This window comes from Bos javanicus, chromosome 4 (assembly GCF_032452875.1).
Source record: "Bos javanicus breed banteng chromosome 4, ARS-OSU_banteng_1.0, whole genome shotgun sequence".
NCBI lineage: Eukaryota > Metazoa > Chordata > Mammalia > Artiodactyla > Bovidae > Bos > Bos javanicus.
This window is the reverse complement of record NC_083871.1, coordinates 40,613,677-40,640,749: the sequence shown is the minus strand read 5'-3', so window position 1 is coordinate 40,640,749 and position 27,073 is coordinate 40,613,677. Positions and strand designations below refer to the sequence as shown.

The window sequence follows — 27,073 nt, the reverse complement described above, 5'->3', positions numbered from 1 at the left end:
AGAAAAATAAATGACCCAATCAAAAAATGGGCCAAAGAACTAAATAGACATTTCTCCAAAGAAGACATACAGATGGCTAACAAACACATGAAAAGATGCTCAACATCACTCATTATCAGAGAAATGCAAATCAAAACCACTATGAGGTACCATTTCACACCAGTCAGAATGGCTGCGATCCAAAAGTCTACAAGCAATAAATGCTGGAGAGGGTGTGGAGAAAAGGGAACCCTCTTACAATGCTGGTGGGAATGCAAACTAGTACAGCCACTATGGAGAACAGTGTGGAGATTCCTTAAAAAACTGGAAATAGAACTGCCTTATGATCCAGCAATTGCACTGCTGGGCATACACACTGAGGAAACCAGAAAGGGAAGAGACACGTGTACCCCAATGTTCATTGCAGCACTGTTTATAATAGCCAGGACATGGAAGCAACCTAGATGTCCATCAGCAGATGAATGGATAAAACTGATCATTTTCATGAGGTTCTGCTTTAACAGTATGGGGTAAGCAAACACAGTCACAGTCTTCTACAGAAGCTTATACACGCTGCATCAGAATAATGTTATATGTTAGCTCAGCCACAGAGAGAATCTGCAGTCTTTGGCTGCCCTTTGAAACATACCAAAGGTGTCCTGTTTCTTCCACAAACTTGTATTACTTATGGAAAAACATTATGACACAATTGGCAGGCTTCTTCCTACTGACTTGGGCTTGCTGGTTGGGACAGTTTGCTAACACAGCTATCAACCCTGCTTTACAAGAAACACCTACAGGGAACATTAGAATGAGGGTATCAGATTTCTGCTAGTGTCATTTCTTTAAGAATCCAGTCATACAGTTATGAGGTTGACCCAGCAACTGGACTACATAGGGAATTAAAGTATGAAGATCGTAGTTGATCTTACATTGGGAGGACTTCAGAGGCAACATTCTTAACCCTAGAGAAAAAGGAATGTTTTGGGTCACTTGGCTGTGAGTCTTCTGGCTACATGAATGGATATTAAACCTTAAAAACCTAGGAAAGAGACATATGCAGACTGCTCTGAGTCAGAGAGCTGACTTCATGGTGTTTTGCTCAGTAAAGGGTGGAGGGACTGAATCTTCAGGAAGGTATGCTTTTCCAGGAGGAGTTCCAGAGGTTATTCCTCCACCCAGCCTTTTTTATTCTCTAAGGATCACTCATCTGACAACATTTTTTTTTTTAAAGGAGCTTCTGTGATCTCAACACCACATTATAGAAATATGTCTCAAGCACTGACAACTCACTCCCTTTTTTCACGGAGTCTGCTCCAGATGTGTCACTAAGCCCTGGCTTATTTCACACTGCTTTGGAAAAGGAAAAATGCTTATGCTTAGGAGCTCAGAAATAATGCAAAGTGGGACTGTTAGCAGAATTTTCTAATTTGGCAGTGGTTTACTTGCTTTACTAAAAGGAATTATCTACTCTCACGTTTTATGTACAATAAAAGTTTGACATGAATGTCTTCCTCACTGTCATTCTCAGAGTCTTTTTGAGCTGCCATTGGGTGAAGAGTCTTATGAGGCACTGTGGGACCAAGGTGGGTGGTTTTCTTCAGGGGAAAAAAAAAATCCTAATTAGTAACATCGTCAGTTTTCATGATGTAGGACTCCATCCATGACTGATTTCAAATTGCCACTGTGATCCCTTTGACTGAGATGAGGTGAATGCAATCTCTTCTTGTCAGTCAGGTACAAGCTGACTCCAGCAGTCATAGAGCTCTGAGGCCTCAAACCATTATTTACTTGACATGGCTCTCCTTTATGTGTATCTGAGGTGTTTATCTTAAGGATTTATGGGAGAAAATGGAATTTTATTCAGTTTACAAATCAATTGCTCCTGTATTAATCCCACATGTATTTTGTTCAATAGAATAACTAATAAAAACAAATCCAATCACAGCCATCTCTTAATTTTCTGACTTATGATGAAACAGTGACTTGATCCAATTCAAATAGCAAGTCATTCTCAAAAATATGACATATCTTTGGACACATTATCAGTGAATAATTTAAAAATACATGAACTACAGTCAATGAAATAATGTGAGCCTTGTGTCATGATGGATTTTGAAAGTTATTCAGCTTCCCCTTCTTTTATATAATTCGCTCAGTTGGTAAAGAATCTGCCTGCAGTGCAGGAGACTGGGTTCAATTCCTGGGTTGGGAAGATCCCCTGGAGAAGGAAATGGCAACCCACTCCAGTATTCTGGCCTGGAGAATCCCATGGACAGAGGAGCCTGGCAGGCTACAGTCCATAGGGTCGCAAGAGTTGGACATGACTTAGAGACGTTTATAAACCACCAACCACCTGTTTCTTATCTAATATACTCTAATACCCTAAGATGGATATGGCTCTTGATTTCTTTTCCTTGTGTGATACCAAATAGTTAAATGTTTCTTCCATCTTCTGTTGAGCTATAAGCATCAAAGAGAGATCATTTAAAAGGAGACTATACATTCTATGGTAAGATTTTTTTGCCAGTTATGGTTAACTAGCTTTTTAAAACTCAGTACTTGCATGGATAAGTAGCAATTTTGAGTCTTTCCAAAGTTAATTAGAAGTTAGTAATACACATTTGAGCTTCCTAGCCAGGGAACCAAACCTGAGCTCTTTTAATTTTGAATAAACATCTTCTTTAAAGGCTTATTAGCACATTATTTTTCTTGTCAAAAAATTGACAGCAGTATAATTGAACATGATTAGAAAACAAAGAAATAAATATTATATTGCAAATAAAATCTAATAATAATACAAAAATAAAGTGAATCAGTAGTAAGTAAAACTTGTAAGTGACAAATGTCTGAAAGCGTACTAACAAAGGGAATTTCATATTTAAATAAGAATGAAAAGTATTTTGTTCAAGTAAATATTATTTTAATAACTTTCCTTTGATTTTTTAAAATAAAATCATTCTTTACTTGTATCCAACCCATTTTATAAATATAAACTTATTTTATGAAATACAAGAATATAAGAGAATTATATTCCTCTTGATGGTCAATTGTGTAACATCTCCTCTCAGTGAGAGTGATGTACAACATTTTACAGAGACAGAAACCAGTCAATATTCTAGTCTGCAACACAGCAGTATTATAATTCAAATTAAAAAAAATTAGTAAGACTGTGTTAGTTCCTCAGTCATGTCTGCCTCTTTGCAACCCCATGGACTGTAGTCCATGAGGCTCCTCTGTCCACGGAATTCTCCAGGCAAGAATGCTGGAGAGGGTAGCCATTCCCTTCTCCAGGGGATCTTCCAGACCCAGGGATTGAACCTACATCTCCTGCATTGCAGGCAGATTCTTTACTGTCTGAGCCACCGTGGTCTTCCCAGGTGGATCCCCTGGAGAAGGAAACGGCAACCCACATCAGCATTCTTGCCTGAAGAATTCCATGGCCAGAGGAGTCCGGTGGACTGCAGTCCGTGGGATCACAGAGTCAGACATGACTTACCACATGCATGTGCGTGTACACACACACACACACACACACACACACACACACACACACAGTAAGACTATGACCAATGTCCTGGAAAAACTCAGTTCCAATCTGCCTGTACCTTGAGCTGGAAAAGGTAGTTTTCAATCTACCCCTTAATAGAACAATGCTTCAAGACATGGTTATATTTGAATAACTCAAAACTTTTTATTTGAATTATAACCTCACTTTCGTTGTCATTATTTGCTCACAAATACCATTTTATTTCCTTGAGAAATATACAATACATAATTTTTAACTAAATATATTCCTAAAATTGAAATAGCTTTGCAGATTGATTACTAAATTAATTCTCACATGAGGATAATTTTATTAAAATAGATGAGATTTCTTAATATAAGAAAAATTGAGAAAAGCAACTTGAATTCAAATTAGTAGACCGCCTCCAAAACGTTACCATTTTCCAAGCTATGGTTTCTATGCCATTAAAATTAGGAAAATATCTCTTCCCTATCTAACATATCCAGCTGTCTTAAAATATAAATGAGATTTTATTATTAATATCAAGAGCATTTAGGAAAAAATTGTATAGAATTCTATAACATGCATATTTGTAAAATCCCAAGTATAAGAACTCATCCAGTGAAACATTATGAGTATACCAGTAGGTCTATGTTTGTATTTAATTAACATCAACATGATATTCATTTCTCAATAAGCTATATCTTTTTAAAAAGTAAAGTAACAAAAAAAATTTGCTGGATACTTACAGTTCCAGGGCGAGGATACGGAATTCTCCCCTGGTAGGAAATCAGCTGATGATTGGGCCCTTCTTTGTGTGCAAAAGGCCCATTAAACACAGTCTGTATATCAGAGAAATGATACACACATACTGCTGATCCTTTAAAAACTGAGCTGAAAAAAACAGAAAACAGAAAAATATTAATTTTACTATTTCCTAAATTTAAAAGTGATTGTATTGGTCATAATGTTGTGCGCCTGAAATCATCACAACATTGTCAACCAACTATGCGTGCTCAGCGGCTTCAGTAGCGTCTGCTTCCCTGTGACCCCATGGACCATAGCCCACCAGGCTCTTCTGTCCATAGGGTTCTCCAAGCAAGAATATTGGAGTGGGTTGCCATTTCTTCCCTCCAGGGGATCTTCCAACCCAGGAATTGAGCCCATGTCTCCTTAGTCTCCCATTTTGCAAGTAGATTCTTTACCACTGAGCCACCGGGAAAGCCCAATTGCAATGTAAAATAAATAGTTAACTAATACAATTATGTAAAATTTTAAAAATAAAATAAAATTAAAAAAAAACTTTAATAGTAAAAAAATAAATTAATTAATTAATAAATAGATAAATAAATGTAAATACAACTTAAAAATAAATGGCAAAATCAATGATAAAAAGTTGAATGTTATGCTACACAAGTTAAGCAAAAAAACTTTTGAAATAGCCATTGATATAAAAAGCATTAAGACATTTATTTATAGTCATCCATGAATACAGTAGACATTAAGTTATAAAAAAGTACTCAATGAATCTGGCCCAAAATATAGAACAAATCAAAATAATTTCTAAGTGGTTTGTCTTGGCACCAAAAAAAGAATTGATGATTTATTAAAAAATATGATTTGAATTCTGTCACTATTGATACAGCCTATCATAATTTAACTCACAAAATAAATCTTACTGATAAGGGGACACTCTATCTCCTTGTCTTAAGATTATTTTAATGTAAAAGTGCTCTTATAATGTCCTAAGTGGTAGTTAGAGAAATTGTTGTAAATGTTCCCTATTAGTCACAGAAGAAAACAACAGCGGTCAAAAAAAGTTTCATTAAATTACCCTAAGTCAGAAAAACTCAGAAAATTTATTTGTATCCTTACTGAAAACTATTTCCATTGTCATTGGGCAGATGAACTGAAACCAACATTTTTCTGACTCACATGTTTTTCTTAAATTAGATGCCTAATGGGAAACTTATGTGCCCATTGAAAGAACCAAGGTATATTATTAATCGTTAGCATCAATAGTCAGAAATGACAATTAAAATTTTCCCCTGTTAGTTACTGGTGTTGGGAAATAACTTTTTTGATTCAATTTTTTTTTTTTTTCTTAAGAATTTAGTTATTTTGCTTTGTTAATTCTTGGGGATTTAAATCAAGAATTTTTTTTCCTGTTAATTTTTTTCCCTTTTAAACTCACCCCAAAGGACATGTTTTTAGATATCTTATAGGGCAAAGTAAATATGATTTATAATCAATTTTACTTTGAATGGTTCATCAAAGTTGAAAATTATACCATGTTTCCTCCACTAGAGAAGAACAGTAAAATGTTTAGATTTTCATTTTGTGGTTGATTGTCTAAGGAAAAGTACATTCTAAATTGGTCATAAGACAAATGGAGTATGGTACTGAATGCTGGTTAATATTTCTGGCATAAAACAGTACACAGGAAAACATACAGGAAAGGATGAGCATATGCTGGACAGTCTTAAAGTCTGTGATAACTGAGATTGGTATTTCTGATATATTAGAAAACAAGCTATTTTCAAAAATATGAAATACTGTCACATGGAAGATGAAAACTGTTTCAGTGTGTTGATAGTCCACACTTTAGATTGCTCCTGAAATAAAAATTAAAATTGAAATGCCAAGTTCTATTTGGATCATGAGTCTTCAAGTTATTTCCTTAAAACAATGTAACTTATATACATTATCTCTGCATTGTAGCTCATATCTTCCTTTCTTTGAGGAAAAAATTATATAATTACTACAAATACTCCATACAAAACTATTTCGAAAGTGTGAGTTCCACTTAAATACATTTAGTAATTAAACAAAATTAATAAAATGAGAGGGTTGCCTCCTAAGTTCTACATAAAATTAAAGAGTTGAAAGAATGTTTTTATAATTACTATTACTCAATAAAGGTTATTGTTTAACTCATAAAATTTATTTGTTTAATAATTACCTTGATGTTGTAAAAATGCCATACACTAGCGTTGTCCTTGGGTTATCCATTTCCAGCAGAAACACATCCTCTATAAGAGGGAAAAATAATTTTTTAAAGTTTCCAAATATTTAAAAAACTTACCCTAAGAGAACAATTTCTACTATGAAAAGTATTATTCAGAAAGATATTCCTGCAGCATAATTATAATTTGACAGGAACTAAAAGATAAGCACTTGGTAAAATAAATAAAATATTCAGTTCAGTCACTCAGTCGTGTCCGACTTTTGCAATCCCATGGACTGCAGCACGCCAGGCTTCTCTGTCCATCACCAACTCCCAGAGCTTACTCAAATTCATGTTCATTGAGTCAGTGATGCCATCCAACAATCTCATCCATCTCATCCTCTGTTGTCCCCTTCTCCTCCTGCCTTCAATCTTTCCCAGCATCAGGGTCTTTTCCAAGGAGTCAGTCCGTCACATCAGGTGGCTGAAGTATTGGAGTTTCAACTTCAGCATCCATCCTTCCAGTGAATATTCAGGATTGATTTCCTTCAGGATTGACTGGTTTGATGTTCTTGCTGTCCAAGGGACTCTCAAGAGTCTTCCCCAACACCACAGTTCAAAAGCATTAATTCTTCAGTGCTCAGCTTTCTTCATAGTCCAACTCACATCCATATATGACTACTGGAAAAACCACAGGTTTGACTAGATGGACCTTTGTGGGCAAAGTAATGTTTCTGCTTTTTAATATGCTGTGTAGGTTGGTCATAGCTTTTCTTCCAAGGAGCAAGCATCTTCTAATTTCATGGCTGCAATCACCATCTGCAGTGATTTTGGAGCCCAAGAAAATAAAGTCTGTCACCATTTCCATTGTTTCCCCATCTATTTGCCACGAAGGGATGGGACTGAATGCCATGATTTTAGTTTTTTGAATGAATACAAAAAGAATTTTTGAGGACTCTTACCTTATGGAAACATGTTAATAAAATAATATTAAGTAGAAGAGACATAACAGTATTTAATATGAGCTAGAACCATGTAAACCTTTAAACTATACATCAAAATACAAGAAGATGACCAGTGAGTATTTCTGGTTGACAAACCTACAGAAATTTTTATCTTTCTTCTTTTTTTCCTGAAATTTCTAAATATCCTTTAATGATAAAATACTACTTTTTTAATTCAAAAAGTATTACAAATCTCAATTTCTTTTTAACCTAGGGTTAGAATTTGAACATGGAAGAAAAGTTTTTCACAATGACTTTATAAAGTAAGATCTTTTGTCTTTTAGTCAAAATTGCTATAATCATTTTAAACTATATGGAGGCAAAAGGAAAATTACAGATGGTGAGGTGCAGGTGCAACAAATGACAGAATCTGGGAGTAGATTTCTGATAGCAAATCTCAATAATAACCAATTGTTATAAATACAAGAAATATCTGGATTTAGGGACCTTTTTGCAAATAACATTCTTGCTGACCAATACAAAGAAAGATGTATTTTTATTCACAATAAAGTTAGGACATCTTAAGTAATAAAGTGATAACCACTAGTCTCTCTATATGTGAACAAAGGTTGGCACTGTAGCTCCCCCTAAAATAAGGAGAAACTGAAACATTCCAAGTCAGTGAAACATAAACATACAATACTGGTAAAGAATTCTGGAGGAAATAGTGACTAGGTTATAACACAAAATCGTACTTAAAACCTTTTTTCTAGAAAAACTGAAGTAGGAATTTGTGTTTCTATGATCCACATAATGGCTTTTCAGGAGACCAAATGTCTATTTCAGTTGTTGTAACTGCTAGAACCATATTTGCGCATGAATTTGAGCAAACTCGGGGAGATAGTGGAGGGCAGAGAAGCCTGGTGTGCTGCAGTCCATGAAGGAGCAAAGAGTTGGACTTGATTTAGTGACTAAACAACAAGAGAATCACATTGTAACACCTTTTTATTACTTACCTCATCGACCATTTTATACATTAATGAATTAAAGCAAAATAAAAATCATTTCTAAACATAACTTGGTCAACATGATACTATGATATGTACCAAGTTATTCTGGTTAAAAAGAGAACTGTTCCTTGGTAGAAAGGAATCAGATTGTCCTTATTTGACTTGGAATGTATAACCCTTCTCATGTCGCACACACTAAGAATATTTAGTCCCAGTGTCACTAAGAAGAACTAAAACTGGAGAATAAGTCTAATTTCCACTCTGACACTTCTCTAACCTTTAATTCTATTCACTAACTGTAGTAAAAACGTATAGCTATATTTTCATGAAAATTGATTTTAAACTAGAATATCAGAATTCAAACATGTATGAAATACACAACCATTTTAAAAAAGCATAAGCATATTATTACTTATATATAAATTATACAAGTACTTCTCTCTGTCGGTCTCTATGAAACATATACAAACACACATCCAGAACACACTGATCTATATATCATGGTGGATTCAATGAACTATATGTTTCAGCAGTGCACTTAGGGGTAAGAAAGATTTAAAAACTACTTCAGGAGATTCATGAGTAGTACCCAGACCATTAATTCAGAATTGTAGACTTTACAAACTCTCTTTCAAAACCATTTTAAATCTCACATTTACGTACCTAATTCATCAAAGTGTGTCTCTGGGCCATCTTCATCAGTTACCGAGCACACCAGCCTCGCTTTTAAGAAAGTCGTCCACTTGTTGACAAGGCTGCGCAGTCCACCCGTGTCATTCTGAAATCATTTTGAAAAGATATTTCAGACTGCTTAAATAGACACTGAAATGTATTTAAAATTTAATTTGGATTCTTATTATTTGGGGATTTGTTACCATCTGAAGGATGAAAATGTTAACCAAATCTGCATGTCAATAAAGAGGAATAGTTGTTATATGCTGCTGCTGCTGCTGCTGCTAAGTCGCTTCAGTCGTGTCCGACTCTGTGCGACCCCATAGACGGCAGCCCACCAGGCTCCTCCTTCCCTGGATTCTCCAGGCAAGAACACTGGAGTGGGTTGCCATTTCCTTCTCCAATGCATGAAAGTGAAAAGTGAAAGTGAAGTCGCTCAGTCGTGTCCGACCCTCAGCGACCCCATGGACTGCAGCCCACCAGACTCCTCTATCCATGGGCTTTTCCAGTCAAGAGTACTGGAGTGGGTTGCCATTGCCTTGTCCAAGTTGATATATAGTAAGTTTTAAAAAATAGTTATACTGTTATTCTTCTATTTTCAGTTCAACTGAAAATGTATCAAAATGAATTGAATAAATACATACACCTCAAAGCTTTCTAAATATCTCACTGTCTTCAACACAAACATAAATTAATGTATACAGGGAATCTGGCCAATTCTACAGAGGTCAGGAGAGTGGGTTTATACTTATGCCAAGTAGTTCCCATTACTTCTATTTTCCTGCCTTCATTTCTTTGCATTATTATTTAATTCTTAGTATTTCAAATCAGATGATTTATATGCATATTTCTCTGGTTAGGGCAGAGAAATGGTATTTGGATCTTTCACAAATAGTCTCTATTGATAATATTTTTTTGTGTACACCCTGAAGCCTTTTACGTCAGCAGGTGGTCTTACCGCCTTGTTCCAGATGACTGAAAAGGCGATAAGCTCCACAATCAGTGGAATATTGCAGCACTTTAAATTATACTACTTTAAACATTAAATGCTTTAAGAAATGCTTGTGTACAAAAGATGCTAATCATAAATACATCAGGACAAGCCTTTAATACTCCTATGTGAGAAGACATCATGAGTTTTTTTTGAGTTGCGGGCTCCCCAGATGTCTCAGTGGTAAAGAACCTGTCCTCCAATGCAGGAGACGAGGGTTTGATCCCTGGGTGGGGTTAGATCCCCTGGAGAAGGGAATGGCTACCCACTCCCATATTCTTGCCTGGGAAATTCCAGTTACAGAGGAGCCTAGCTATAGTCCATTGGGTTGCAAAAGAGTTGGACATGACTTAGCAACTAAACAACAACAACATGTATACTTACTGTTGATTAACAAGAACATTTTGATCACAGCTTGTAATTAGAACTGTATTTTAATTAAGCATTTCTTAAGTTCACTATTGTAGACAATTCCTCAATATTTGTCTTTTACTGTTGTTTTGCTGTATTCAGAAGAACTGCTCTATTTCTTTCTATAGTATACAATTTAGCAATTTTAAAAAATATTAATACATTAAATGCAAAAGCAAAATTAATAAAAACTAATAATTTTTATAAAACCATGGCCAAGCTATTTCCTTGGATTGATTTTTTACTGAAATAGTATGCTTATCTCATATGACTAATGTGAAAAAACATTAAGTCTAAATGTATCCTTTAAGATTTTATTAATTGGTAATAGTAGATAATAAAAATAGGAAGATAAACTTTTGGAAAAAGAAAATGTGTTTATGAAATATTAATTTCTTACTCTTCAAATGAGAACAACTTTAATACTTACAGGACATATTCTAGCAATCATGGAATGAATCTGTTTTGTACTTCTGCTATTGTCAGTCAGTTTCTCTTTGAAGAAGAAATACACCTTAGCATCATTTGGATCAGTCCCATCTGGTATGACATGTGCATCCACAAACATAGGTTCTAGAAAAAAATACAAAGATGATATATATAGTCATGATGAAAACCCTTCTACTCTCCATCCATGTAGACCACAGACACGTGCTTTCTCCATCTTTGGTATAAAGGAACAATTCAACATTCACAGGCAAAAAATCTAAAAGCAATTAATTATATTCCCTAAACATACTGCATTTGGAATGTCAAGTGCCACAAAGTACAGCTATAATATTATAGCTTAAACTATTTTCCTCTGTCTGCAATACATTCTGAAAGTACAGTAATTGCAAAAATCGTGCCTTGATGAGTTTTAAAAAACTGAAGTTTTCTACCAGCCATTTCCCATGGGATCTGATAGCCATTTCACAGAAAAAAAAGTTTGTTTTTAAATGTGTGGCTTTCAATCTAGTGCATATAAATTCAGATTCACAGAGCAGAATGAAGAGTTCAGAGTCCAAGATCTGAAAAACACATTTTTCTTAAAATACAGCATATGAAATGAAGGAGAAACTTTTCAAGACAAAAAAATGCAGTCATTTGAAAGCATAGAAGGATTCCTTATTTCAAGAACAAAACGACCTTTAGAATACTCTATTTCCAGATGTACTGGAGGAAAAATTTGAAGAAGTAAATGGACAATCAATGCCTTCTTATGCTGGTCTATGAGTGGAATAGGGTGCTCAACTATAGTGATTCATGCTTAACTGTGCAAGGTTGAGTGAATTGCCAAATTTAAGGTCAGTTTAAACTATCCCCAGGGTGAAACGACAAAGATCTTAGCAGTTTCTTCCTCTTCTAAACAATAGCAACCTTTTGGAATTGTTCATTAAAGTCAAATGAGCACTTTTCATCACGTGAATTCCATGTGACCCTCAAATTAGAAACATCTGAATACTGAATATAATAAAATTATCATACTTATGGTTTCCACAAATTATTGGTTAATTTGTGAGAAAAATAGTATATACTACTTTTATAGCTTTAGAATCTAAGCATAAAACAATTAGGAAGAGCTTCTAAATAAGCCCTACTCATTATATCTGTCATAAATTTAGGAAAAAATTTAGATTTGGCATTAAAATATAAAAGCAGACCAAATGAATAAATGACACTTCATTGTAATATGTTACAATTAAACAACTGGAGAAGATTCTTATCTATAGGTACATATGATGAATATCACTGTCATTTTATTATTAATATATCCTATGATAATTCTATAATTGTTAATAAAGAGTTACAATGTGAAACCTGGATCATTTCATTCATATATTTAGCCTAAATATTTAAAATCACAGAGTACAAAACTGTTGTCACTCATAATTTTTTAACAATTTTAATGTAATTTTCATTATGAAATTAAACAAAGTAGTTTAAAGTCTGATTCTCAAAAAATGAATAAAGTGTTATTTTACCACTTAGCCATTTGGAATTGTGTTGATCAGTTCTGACTGCATTCCTCTTGGTTAAACTTCGAAAAATAGCTGCATCTGTCCCCATGAAATCTATATACATTCCAGAGAAAAGCTCTTCATCTATGAAAAAGCAAATGTCAACAAAATTAAAAGCAAATCAAATGTTTTAAAGGGTATTTTAAAAATCTACTTATTAGATCATGACATATATTACAGAGTGTTTAAGTTACTAATTGCTTTCCATTGTCCACCAAATAAAAAAAACTGGATAAAGTTTAATCTGGTCTCATATATAATGACCAAAACAACGTTTCCTATATAGAGATGAATTCCTCTGCCTGACTTAGCTACACTAAATACCTATGTTCATATAGTGTGTATCAGTAATGGCAGAAATAATACATATATAAAAAAAAGAAATGACTTACTGATTACTTGTTTAATAAGTAAAAACATACTCTAAGGATCAGAAAACTTGATTTCCAATTCTGGCAGGAATTAACAAACTGGAAATCAGGGATAAATCATTTAGCACCCTGAATCTCAATCTTCTATGGGAACTGGATTATGATCAGATAATTCTTGCTGTATACTAAAAACTCTATGATTACACAATTTCATGATTAAAAGTATATGTTTTGTTCTTTGATGCTAGAAGGTTTCTATAAGGTAAACAAAGTGCTACTTTATCAATTGTGACACATAACATATTAACATTATGTTAATAATATAATACAATTTTAATAAGCCATCTACAGCTTAACACATTAACTCATATAAAATAAAATTTAAAGACAAGAAAAGAGATATTTTAAGATTGAATTAATTTATCATTTTTATTGACAAAAATAAGATACCCTAATCTGTATGTGCATAACATTCGACATTTTGTTTCTTTGTTAACTGACTGACATTAATTTTTAGTCTAGTAAGGAGAGTAAATAGCAAATTGGTATGTGTGACTTTTTTGTACAAAACAATAGTTAAGTTGAAAAAATAATAAAGTTTATCAGGTCTGGCCCACTGACCTACCAAGCATCTGATGTTCTAGAATTACTCCCCTGGCCACTTCAGATTGTGGTCATTTTGACAGAACTGAAACATTTTAAAGCATTCTAAGCTCACTGTTTAGTAATAAGCAATACCAGTTGGATTAGGATAGAATGAAGAATGGAATGTTTTCAGTATGTGCTCACCAGGTCACAGACTGGACCCCTACCAGTTAGTAAGTGGGTACGTCAGGCATTGTGCTGCCTTTTTGCTTCCTAGTAGAGAGCTGAAGTCCATGGGAACAGATTATAGGGAGACAACGAAAAAAGGTGTATGAAAGGATTTTGAGCAATTAGGTTTCTTTACAATTTTGTGAACATTTGTGTAGCATCTATGCAAGTATTCTGTAGATACAATGATTGTTAAATTGAGATAACTTTGTAATTAATTATTTCACAGCTTTGTTATATCCAATTATGCCCCCAAAGAGTAGATTATACATTTCTGATATTCAATAGATTTATTAGCATAGCTCTGAATTATAATCTCCTATCTGTTTACAGGAAGAAAAAAAAAAGGACACTCAGAGGATGGTTTATTGTGGAGAGGACTGCTTCTAATCCTACTGCATACCACTCTTTTAGCTTTGTCTTAAACAAAGGGCGTCCTTGGTGGCTCAGAGGTAAAGAATCTACCTGCCAATACAGGAGAATTGGGTTTGATCCCTGGGTTGGGAAGATTTCCTGGAAAAGGAAGTGGCAACCTACAGCAGCATTCTTGTGTGGGAAATCCCATTGACAGAGGAGCCTCAAGGATTACAATCAATGGGGTCACAAAAGAGTCGGACATGACTAAGTGACTAAACAATAAACATTACAAAAGAATTAGATGGCTGATCTGTGTTGTATGGCAGAAACCAAAACAACATTGTAAAGCAATTTTCCTCCAATTAAAAATAAAGAAATGAAAATAAGATTATTTAAAAAGAGTTAGATGGTTAATTGGCTTCATTTCCTGTCATAAATTCTCAGTAAGTTTAACAGCAAGTTAAAATAATAAAGTTTCTGCTTTATTAAATAGTTAATTAACGTCACTTTGGAAATAATTTTAAGAGTGGAAAATTTTTTTACTTGCTCCTTTTAAACTTTAATCCAAAAATACTTTGATTTCCAGTTGTACTTCCACTGACTAAAAAATATCTCAAGAGGTTTTGGATAGGTTCCTTAATAAGAGATGTCATCTGACTTCGATGTGCTACAACAATTACTAAAAATAGCAAAAGAACACTAGCACGTTGGGCCAGATGCCGTGCTATATTGTGAAATTTGAAATTCTTCTAATTCTCAACATTTCTTGGCACTTTAATATTTTAACCAAGTTATATAGTGGATTGCAATTGAACAGAAATGGTAAAACATCAAATGGCAAAGTGAGATGGCTACACAAATGAAATGCACAATATTGGAGATAATATTACAGAGATAATCAATGGAATAAATAAAATGATAAATACAAGGTTATAAAATTTCATGCTCTTTTTAGTTTCAGCTAAGTTAAGCAAATTGTTTAATGATTTTCTTTGATAGTAAAAATCTTGTTAATCAAAATATTAAAAAGTATAGTACAAGAACATGAGCCTAGGAATCAAAGCCTCAGGTCTTTGAAAAATGAAGACTAATTATTATCTTCATTTTGTAAATGAATACAACTCTTTAAGGGCAAAACTATTACATGACTTATCATAGTTTAACAGAAAAATTTATAATGCCTTGTTTTAACTCTTTTTTGTCCTAAATAATACTTGAGAAGATAAAATTCTAGTATCAGTGTTAACAATAATGTTGAATTTCTAAGTTTAGAAATTCATAGCATTTAACTTGAAATAAGTGAAAACTTCTTGTATTTATCTGCTGCTGCTGCTGGTAAGTCACTTCAGTCGTGTCCAACTCTGTGCGACCCCAGAGAGGGCAACCCACCAGGCTCTGCCGTCCCTGGGATTCTCCAGGCAAGAACACTGGAGTGGGTTGCCATTTCCTTCTCCAATGCATGAAAGTGAAAAGTGAAAGTGAAGTCGCTCAGTCGTGTCCGACTCCTATAGAGCCCATGGACTGCAGCCTACCAGGCTCCTCCATCCATGGGATTTTCCAGGCAAGAGTACTGGAGTGGGGTGCCATTGCCTTCTCCGTTTTATATTTATCTAGAACTATACAAATCATAGTTTCTAAAGGCAAATACTTTCTGAGACATTGCTTCTATTAAATAATATTTAGAAACTTATTTGAAAATACTCTGCATCGGACTTAATTATATATCCTGTAGTTTCAAAGCTTTCTAATTTTTTGTTCTAATGATACACTTTCATTTCCTCCCTGACCATTCTGAACGACTACATGGAAATAATTTACTGGATAATTTCCAAGTTCACATTTTAGTCAATGCTGGAGTACTGATCTTAATTTAGTTTCCAGATCTGAGAAAGAAAGATGAATTGCCTTTTAAAATGAATCAAAGCAAAGTCTGTTGAACACAATAATTATTTTCCCACCTGTTCTTTTGTTAAATGATGAGATTTTACCACTGGCAAAACATAGAGAAACAAAAAGGAAAAAGTTTTTACTATATAATTGGCATACTGAAATTTAAGATTTGTCTTATAGTTAACTAATGTTAAGTCAGACGTATTCCAGAAGTGTCCTAATTACATCTTATAATGTCTTAAGACATATTCTAGAATGTCTTTCAAGTGAGCTATAGATAGGCACTGATGACTGCGACTCAAGTACATCGATTTGTTTATGTGTGTGGCAGGGAGCAATTGGGCCTGATTCTTAACTGATATAATTTACAAAATATGAGGAAATAAAAAAGTGACTTTACTAGTACCTGTTTTTTTGTATGAGAACTTTTAGACATTTCATAGAGAATGTACTTGGCTAACATATGCACTTTGCTATTTCTTCACATGGAAGAAATACCAGTTTTAATTGTTTGTAAAAGATAACTAAAACATCAGAAAAACAGAATACACAAAATAACAACTACACTGAAATTTACTTCCTAATATATATTGATATATGTATGCATACAATATTTATTAACATATGTATACATACATACACTTTTCAAATGGTTGACTTACTCTATGAATGACAGTAGTCATATTAGATGAAAAAACACACGGCTATCATTTACTCATGAATATTCTTGGAAATAAGAAATGAGAATTTCCCACAACTTGCTTTCTATTATTTTACTCATGTACTATCATCCACACAACTATTCAAAATGGACATATGGTATAATGTATTTATTTTCTTTAATTTCCTTTTTTAAACTTCCCCTTTTATTTTCCACTTACTGATCATAACAGACACTGTGTTCACATTGGGGTTGAAAGAGCAGCGTCCTTTTCCAGATTCACACTTGGAGTCAATCATGAAAACTTGGTCCTTTATTATAGATAAAATTGAAAATGTAAAAAAAAAGAAATTACTTTATCTTAGTTAACCAATTGTTCTTTAGTAAAACAAAGCATCATCATGAATAACACGCCTTCTACTCAGTTGCTTATGCCTTCCCAATTTTACTATGTTAAAGTTTTCTTGGCCTATATGAAGAATACATCTGTAAGTTATAAACTAACCTTAGCAGGTCAAGTTCTCATCCTATTACACTCCCCATAAAGTTAATCTAACAAGTTCTCAAATCAACATCAATAAAAACACTTGGCTTAGAAAAATGGTACAGATAAACCTATTCCAGAGTAAGAACATAGACGCAGATGTGGAGAATGGACATGCAGACACAGGGGGAAGGGGAGGGTGAGACAAATTGGGAGCTTAGGATTGACATATATAAATTACCACGTGTAAAAGAGAAAGCTAGTGAGAACCTGCTCTAGAAGCTCAGCTTGGTGCTCGGTGATGACCTAGGGGGTGAGATGGGGGTGGAGTGGGAGGGAGACGCAACAGGGAGGGGATGTATGTCTACTTATAGCCGATTCACTTATTGTACAGCAGAAGCTAACACTGTGAAGCAACTATACTCAAAAAAAAAAAAAATCAACACTTGGAAATCAAGGATCATCATAAACCTGAACTAGATATGTTGAACATTGGCCAAAAGAAGAAAACTGTTCAGAGAAACAATGTGTATAAGGATTATGATTACTTTCAAAATAATCAAGGTCTTTTTTAAATATAAAATTTTATGTTACCACTTTGTTATAGAAAGCATTGTACTAGATTTAACAAAATAATTCATAATTTAGTTAAAAATGCTTCATTTACTCATTCATTTACTTAACAAAAATTTGACAAGCATCTACTATGTGCCCAACACTGAAAAAACATTGGGGACAGAGTAACAAAACAGTCAAAAATTCTTACCTGTAGGTAATTTATAAACCAAAGATAGAGAATGGAAATAGAGAATATAAAAAGAATAAACATGCAAAATATTGAATATGTTAGATGGTACTCGGTGCTTTGGAGAAAATTTAAGCAGGGAATGGGGGCAGTGGGTTCAATTAGAAATATAATGGTCAGTGTAGCTTCACTGAGAGGGAGCATTTTGTTGGTATATTTATCTTTTTATTTAAATAAAGTTAGTAAAAGCTACTACTAAAATTCAAAGAAAAAATGATCACATTGTTGATTGTATTGGATGATGGAAGACCTTAATTATTAAGGTGTTTTCCAAAATTAGCCCAAAGAAAATGCAAGCTCAACATTTTTGAGTATGGAATAAAAGGATCAAAACATTGTTTTAAGAAGATTGGACCTTATCTTATTCTTTAAGAAGACTGAGAATGGTGGTTATAAAAACAGACACTGAATTCAAGAAAATAAATTTGTTTTCAACTCAGTAGTCCAGGAATTAGGGAATAATAATCTGACATGCTAGGATCTCTTGGTTAGGGTAAGAGTGGTAAAGATACGAGAAGATCTGTAAAGTGAAAATAGATAGAGCTTGACAATCAATAACTAATTGAATATAGTTCAAGAAGATGAAGAAAATAAAGTTGATTCTGAAGTTTTGACTCTTTAAAGAAAAACTATTTCATTTTTGTTATACTGAGCTTAATGTATTGCAAGAAATCTCTTGAGGTAATGGGAAATCATACTGCTTCAAAAGAATCACAGTGCTCTAGCCTAGAAAGGTCCTACAACTCAATGCTCTTTATGGATTGACTCCAAAGATGAGGAAAACATGGCTTTTCCAAGATCACACACAGATAAATAGTGACAAAAGCAAAATTCAGTCATGTCTGCTTTCCAAGAGGGTGTCGTTTGTATAATGTTGTTTTTCAGTTGCTAAGTCACATCTGACTCTTTGCAACCCCATGAACTCCAGCACAAAAGGCTTCCCTGTCCTTCACTATCTCACTGAGTTTGCTCAAACTCATGTCCACTGAGTTGGTGATGCCATCCAACCATCTCATTCTCTGCACCCCCTTCTCCTTTTGCCCTCAATCTTTTCCAGCATCAGGGTCTTTTCCAATGAATTGGCTCTTTGTATCAGATGGCCAAAACATTAGAGCTTCAGCTTCAGTATCAGTCCTTCCAATGAATAGTCAGGGTTGATTTCCTTTAGAATTGACTTGTTTGATCTCTGTGCTGTACAAGCAACTCTCAAGAATCTTCTCCAGCCTGACAATTAGAAAGCATCAATTCTCTGGTGCTCAGTCTTCTTTATGGTCCAGCTCTCACATCTGCACATGACTACTGGGAAAACCATAGCTTTGACTATAAGGAACTTTGTCAGCAAAGTGATGTCTCTGCTTTTTAACAAGCTGTCTAGGTTTGTCAAAGCTTTTCTTCCAATGAGCAAGTGTCTTAACTTCGTGGCTGTAGTCACAGTCTGCAGTGATTTTGGAGCTCAAGAAAATAAAGTCTGTCACTATTTCACCATGAAGTGATGGGACCAGATGTCTTGATATTCGTTATTTTGAATGTTAGGTTTTAAGCCAGCTTTTTCACTCTCTTCTTTCACCCTCATCAACAGGCTCTTTAGTTTCTCTTCACTCTCTGTCATTAGAGTGGTATCGTCTGCATACCTGAAGTTGTTGAAGTTTCTGCCAGCAAAGTGGATTCCAGTTTGTAAGTCATCCAGCCCAGCATTTTTCATGATTCACTCTGCAAAGAAGCTAAATAAGCAGAGTGACAATATACAGGTTAGATGTACTCCTTTCCCAATTTTGAATCAGTTTCTTGTTCCATGTCAGGTTCTAATTGTTGCTTCTTGACCTACACACAGATTTCTTAGGAGGCAGGTAAGGTGGTTGGGGATTCCCATCTCTTTAAAAATTTTCCAGGTTGTTGTGATCCACACTTATGTATGAACGTAAGAACTGGATTATAAAGAAAGCTGAGTGCCAAAGAACTGATGCTTTTGAACTGTGGTGTTGGAGAAGACTCTTGAGAAACCCTTGGACTGCAAGGAGATCCAACCAGTCAATCCTAAAGGAGATCAGTCCTGAATATTCATTGGAAGGATTGATGTTGAAGCTGAAACTCCAATACTTTGGCCACCTGATGCAAAGAACTGACTCACTGGAAAAGACCCTGATGCTGGGAAAGATTGAAGGCGGGAGTCTCGGGGAAGACAGAGGGTGAGATCGTTGGATGGCATCATCGACACGATGGAGATGAGTTTGAGTGAGCTCCAGGAGTTGGTGATGGACAGGGAAGCCTGGTGTTCTGCAGTCCAGGGGTGGCAAAGAGTTAGACATGACTGATCGACTGACCTGATCTGATCTGACAGTCAGAGGATTTAGTGCAGTCAATGAAGGAGAAATAGATGTCTTTTTGGAATGCCCTTGCTTTTTTTATGATTCAGCAGATGTTGACCATTTGCTCTCAGGTTCTTCTGCCTTTTCTAAATCCAGTTTGTGCATCTGGAGCTTCTCAGTTCACATAATGTTGAAGCCTAGCTTGAAGGATTTTGAGCATTATTTTGCTAGCATGTGAAATGAGCACAACTATATGGTAGTCTGAACAATCTTTGGCATTGACTTTCTTTGGGATTGGAATGAAAACCAACCTTTTCCAGTCCTGTGGCCACTGCTGAGTTTTCCAAATTTGCTGGCATATTGAATGCAGTACTTTTACAACCTCACCTTTTAGAATTTTAAGTAGCTTAGCTGGAATTCCATCACCTCCACTAGCTTGGGTCATAGTGATGCTTCCTAAGGCCTATTTGACTTTGCACTCCAGGAGGTCTGGCTCTAGGTGAGTGATCACACCACTGTGACCCAGGTTATCTGGGTCAATATGATCTTTTTTGTATAGTTCTTCTGTGTATTCTTGCCACCTCTTCTTAATATCTTCTGCATCTTCATAACATTTATCTCCTTTATTGTGCCCATCTTTGCATGAAATGTTCCCTTAGTATTTCTAATTTTCTTGAAGAGATCTCTAGTCTTTACCATTCTATTGTTTTCCTCTATTTCTCTGCATTGCTCACTTAAGAAGGCTTTCTTATCTCTCCCTGTTGTTCTCTGGAGCCCTGCACTCAGTTGGGTATATCTTTGCTTTCCTCTTTTGCCTTTAGCTTCTCTTCTTTTCTCAGCTATTTATAAGGCCTACTCAGACAACCAATTTTCCTTCTTGCATTTCTCTTTCTTGGGAATGGTTTTAGTCATCATCTACTATACAATATTACAAACCTCTGTCCACAGTTCTTCAGGCACTCTATCTGATCTAAACCCTTGAATCTGTTTGTTCCTTCCACTGTATAATCATAAGGGATTTGATTCAGGTCATACCTGAATGGTCTAGTGGTTTTTCCTACTTTCTTCTACTTAAGGCTGAATTTTCCAATAAGGTATTCATGATCAGAGCCAGTCAGCCTCTGGTCTAATTTTTGTTGACTGTATAGAGCTTCTCCATCTTTGGCTGCAAAGAATATAATCAATCTGATTTCACTGTTGACCATCTGGTGACATCCACATATACAGTAATCTCTTGTGTTGCTGAAAGAGGTTGTTTGCTATGACCAGTGTGTTCTCTTGGCAAAACTCTGTTAACCTTTGCCCTGCTTCATTTTGTACTCCAAGGCCAAACTTGCCTATTACTCCAGGTATCTTTGACGTCCTACTTTTGAATTCTAATCCCCTATGAGGAAAAGGACATCTTTTTTTGGTGCTAGTTTTAGAAGGTTTTGTACATCTTCATAAAACTGTTCAGCTTCAACTTCTTCATCATTAGTGGTTGGGGCATAGACTTGGATTACTCTTTAAACAAATAATGATAAACTTGCTGCAAAAAATAAAATTTAGTAAACCTGTATGTGTAGCCAGAGTCATATACCGATTTGACAGTAATAGTGATAGTTGTCACTGCAGGAATTGAGGAGATTCTGTAGTTATCACTTGTTCTCCACTGACTACTTTCTCCATTGCACAGCCTCCTTGGGCTCATACAGTAGAGTTTAAATCTTGTCATCACCAGGAAAGTATGTGGTAGACCCAAATAGTCACTAATTCAAGCATATTGCAACAATTCTTCAAACTCATCTCCTAAGAACTCTTTTTTTTTACAATTCATCTTTCTTCTCCCTTCTTGCTTTCTCATAACCAGTTTATGGTTCATGTTTTTTAATCTTAATTTTTTTTTTTTGGCAAAAGTGTTAATTTCCTTCATTCTGTGATTTTTCATTGCAACCACAACCTGTAAACACATGTCTATCTACTTTCTTCATACTTGCCTCCAAACTTCTAAGCATTTTGACAAAGGTGATCAAACAAGGTACATTCAACATAGTATAGATTTGTGATCATCAACTTAAAATGAATCCTCTACACTTCTTGTATCTTCCAAAGGTACTATGCCAACTGGTTCTTCCATTAATAACTTCAAACCAATGCCACCATTGTCAAATCTCCTACTTTATTCCCAGCTCATATGACTGACATGTTGCTGAGAAAGTGAAGTCCTTAAATGAGACATCTTGAGTTCATCACTACCAAATACATACACTACTAGAAACTACAAATTAATGTATCCACTAATACACGAGAGGAAATATTTCTCTTACTGTAAGGCCAATCCTTTCACCAATGTTTTAGATCCTCTTATTCAGTCTTCTTAGACATACGTAGGTATACTTTCCATTATCCTTACTCTTTCTTTAATTTTATTAACTGGATCCTTTACAATATCAACAACTCCTTCAGTTCTTAAACATTACTCTCCTTGAGAATTACATTTCTTAGAGACTAACATTAACATACATTTGTCATCATTTCTGACTTCTTACTTTCTTCTCAATCCGTTTCAGTTGGGCATCGAACCTCAGTTGCTCTATTGAAAGTCATTTTGACAAGATCCCTGATGCCTATCATGTATACAATTCAGCACTTATATTTTTAGACTTCTTTCTTGGATCTCAATGGTATTTGGGATTGTTGCTCACTTGTATCTTTTTATAATGACTTGTCTTTATTCACAGCACCAACACATGCTTGTTTTTTTTTTTTTTTCTCTCTCCTTCTCTAGTTTCTTAGTCTTTTTTTGGAGATTCCTTTTCCTCCATATGGCTATTTAAATTTAGAAGATCCTCAAGTCTCAATCATAGTCACTCTTCTCTTTTCACGCTGTATTCTTCCTACATGAATAACTTACACTTTGTTTGGGCTTCAGTTATTCCTGTAAGATAATTACTCAAATATTTATATAGCCAACTTTATACTCAGCTGCCTACTTGATATTTCTACTTGTATCTTTCAATAGTATCTCAGACTCAGAAGAATCATATCCAGGCTAACAAACAAAATGAACAACAGAAGAGTCAATGTAACACAAAATAAAAGTGACAGCACAAATCTGTTCATGACACTTCCTGCTTGAGATTGCTTGAGTTGCTTCTCCTTTGACACAAGACAGAGATCAGTATCCAAAAGGTAGCTTACAAGTTCTGACATGATTTTTTTCTGCCATTAAATGAATATATCTTTGTAGACTGAATTGACAGGAGGAAAAAATAGGACCAGAAAGACAGTACATGGTGAAAGATGAGGAAAAAAGGCATAGCAAAATATCCCATGGCCAAAGATGTCCATAAAGGTGCTGAAAAATAGAGGGCATTACATGTTGTAGCTTGGTCTAGGAGAAAACATGCTGATTAGGGGAGTCAGTATGATCACTGAGAGTCCTGGTTGTTAGGAAAGAGTTTTAATTAGTAGGTGAAAATTAAATTCAGATTAGGAAGGTTTAATGCAAGATAGGGAAAATAGGAATATAAAAGCTAAAAAATAGTTTATTAGTCTGAGAAGTTTTGTGATAAAGTAAAAGAGAGTGAAAGGAGAGGGTTGGAAAAAAGTCACAGGAAGGGAAACCTACCGTTAGAGAAGAAAAAAAGAGTAAATGCAGGGGAAAGGAAAGAAGATGTAAAACAGTGATGAAGGCTAAAGATTAAATAACTTTATTAGTAAGAAAAATGCACAGCTTTTCTTCTGACATGAGAAAAACTACAATAAAATGAAGAAAAAGAAAAGTTTGGTGATTAATTTGCTTTAAAAAGCACAAGGAATAAATTGAATGCCTGTGATATTCTTGATTAGTCAAAGTTATCTGATTAATGAGTTGCAGCATCAGGAGCTTAAACAGTATTTATTCACTTATGGGAACTGATGTTATAGATGCATCTGATAAAACCAATCAGAGATGAGATGTAACATTCTAAGACTGCACGGCAAAATTAACCAATAATTGTTTCTTATTAATGTTTTATTCATTATTTAAAGTCATCATTTACTTGTGTCACTTTATTTTTTTTCCAGGACCAGAAGACAGGGGATAAAAGAGAAGAACCATGTTAGGAATCTATGCAGCAAGAACTGTAGACTCTTTGAGAAGCATCACTGAAGGCTCTAGGAAAGCACTGACTCAGTCACAATATAATGGAAGGGCCATAGAGTCTAATAAAAGTATGTGATGTTCCAAACATCAAGCAGGGTTATATAATATCCTTTGAGAACCAACGAATTGCTATTAGACAGACAGGTAAAAAGGTGGTGGACAGTGTCTCAGAAATAAAATGTAATATTTAATGAATGTGCCACCCTAATCTTCATTTTCAAAGTGGCTTCAAGTACAAGAAACATGCCGTATCTTAGTACAAACAGGATGTTAGCAGTAAGTACTGCCTCTGATCACTACAAAATACAATGTTAGTGATGAATAAATAGAACTCTCTCAAAATACAATGTTCTGCATCATGGCCTTTTATTTTAAACTAAATAAAATAAATACATTAGGTGTTTGATAAAACTGTGCATTTTGTACTTGTATTATTAATTACATATTATAGATATGTAAATACGATGTGGAAAAACACTGACTTAAGTTGACTATTAAGTAAAACATATAAAGCTTAAAATTTTATAACCCTTTTCACACTTAAATATGCTCTTAAGATATTTAAAGAGATTAATTAATGGAAATGCTTTCCCTTTGAAACATATCTTTTGAAGTGAGACTGAAGTAGTTCTTATTTAGTAAAGTGATTAAAATTTGTTTCATGCTGGTTTTCCAAAGGAGATTACTTTTTGGACCAACTTTCCTATTAAGGCTTGAAGTGTATGTTGGGCAATTTGTACATGGGAAAATGATTTTACTTAAAAATCCGTGCTCTGAAAAGTGCTATGCTATCACTGGCCTGTACCATGACTGCACACCCTTCTCAGTGGAGTTTCTGACAGACTGCAGATGTCTGGGGAAGTAGTTTACTTAATCAGTTGATCACAGACCTGTGGTTCTAATGACAAGCTCAATGCAGACAACTGTACTCTTCTAAGAAGCATAGCTTCACTTTTCTTTAAGAATTTTAATATTTCATATCATCTTGAACCACTTGTAAACATCCCACTTTGGGATCAAATATTATCAATACCTTACACTTTAAGTAATTGTGAAATCACACCATCTCCTTTCTTTATTTTCTGCAGCTTGTACATTTAGTTGAAGGAAAAAAGGCTACACTTTAAACTTGCAAATAGGAACCAAGCATATTTTGTGTTTAAAGGGCTTGAAATTTTTTATGTCCACTAATTATATTTCCACGTTTTTTACTGTTTTAAGAAATCTTTGACACTGACATCAAAATAAGAATGAATTATTGTTACACTTACCTCTGATCTCCTCCCTCTGTTCAAATAAGCACAGACTGGGCTGAAAGCGCCACTCCCACAGACGTACAAATGCGTGCGGTTGAAAGCCTGAATCACACGGACGAAGTTCCCGCAGCCATGCTAAAAGAAAAGGAAAACTGAGCAGTTAGTAACCCATGACTTTTATTGCTGTTTCTAAGTATTACTGTGACACTTTGCTATGCATTTTTCTTTATGCCCTAACTTTTTAATTAGTTAGGAGATAACAAGAGAACATGGTTTATTCCATGGTGTATTTTAGGAGGAAGGTTGTCTAACAGATAATGAGCAAAATGATATGTCTCTCTCATATTTCAGTATTTTTTATAATGGGTATGTTTTTATGTTCTGAAATTTTATGAACTTACTCTTTATCTGAGAATGCTTAGAAATTGAAAAGTATACCAAACTGTTTCTCAATTTTTCCTCAAAACATTACACACACACACACACTCATCCGTGTTATATAAAACATGTTGTGAATTAATTGTGCTCATAGAAGGTCCATATGTTATCATTAGTTACAGTGGCAAACACTATTAGCCTTCATAATGGGGTGAATAAGACCAATGTTACACAAATGCCAGCATTGTCGCTTTCTATGAAAAATAACGGAATCATGATCTCTCTGCTCTTGGTCCCCTAAAATACTTTCCTCTTTCCCCAGACTCCTTTCTCACCTGCTCCCAGTCCAACCATTGGAAAGGCTGTCATTTATTCACTCAATGAAATGAAAAATGATTATGGTGATTATAAGCTGATTATGACCTTGCAGAAATACACAAATATGGTTGGCACCAAATGCAGAGCTCAGTGACTGAATTAACCATTGCATGTTCTATACTTACAGGGTCACTACCTTGCTGAGTACACATTAATCAAGCCTGAGGCTGAATATTGTTCCCTTCACAAAGTCATTGTTCTAGCAATGTTTAATAATATTACACATTAGAGACAAACATTTTTATAAAGAAATATGTCAGACTCAGTGGTTTTCAGATGGGTGTTCATACAGTGTATTTTTTTCTCTTCTAGGTACCACATACTTTACTAATATTTTATAATGCACATTTATATATTATTAAAAAGTTTTTTAAAAGTTGCCAAAATTTAAAGTCAATATTATTTTATATTTTCTCATCATTTTCTCCTTTTATACTCATTATTACTTGCCAGCAAATATATGCTTATTTTCGTATGTAGTAATTGTATACATATATATGTTTCTGTTATGGATTTTTATTATTAAATAATCAATCACCAACTCTGCTGTTATATAAATTTAACCTTACAGAGCAGACTATATTCTTTATTTTTATTTTAAGACATTAAGAATTTTTGTCATATATAGTGTCATTGTATCTTGACACCTGTTTATAGAGGTGCCTAGAAACTGACTACATACTGCAGCTGAAATGTGTTTCTCTGGAGAAAAATCATAGATGAAGTATGGTGTATATACAGTATGTCTATGTTTAAAGGTATATGTGAGCAATGAGACTTGTG

At 34.5% G+C, this 27,073-nt stretch overlaps 1 protein-coding gene across 3 annotated transcripts in view; it reads right to left on the bottom strand.

Annotated features, from left to right (window-relative positions):
• SEMA3C (semaphorin 3C) overlaps positions 1 to 27,073 on the bottom strand; it is a 207,580-nt gene that overhangs the window by 60,957 nt on the left and 119,550 nt on the right. For all 3 annotated transcript variants that reach the window (XM_061413794.1, XM_061413795.1, XM_061413797.1), the window contains exons 5-11: positions 25,550 to 25,669; positions 16,775 to 16,865; positions 12,427 to 12,546; positions 10,893 to 11,035; positions 9,052 to 9,166; positions 6,450 to 6,519; positions 4,237 to 4,381 (exon numbers count right to left, since the gene is read on the bottom strand). In XM_061413794.1, the coding sequence (XP_061269778.1) occupies positions 4,237 to 4,381; positions 6,450 to 6,519; positions 9,052 to 9,166; positions 10,893 to 11,035; positions 12,427 to 12,546; positions 16,775 to 16,865; positions 25,550 to 25,669 (804 nt within the window). The remainder of the gene's footprint in view (positions 1 to 4,236; positions 4,382 to 6,449; positions 6,520 to 9,051; positions 9,167 to 10,892; positions 11,036 to 12,426; positions 12,547 to 16,774; positions 16,866 to 25,549; positions 25,670 to 27,073) is intronic.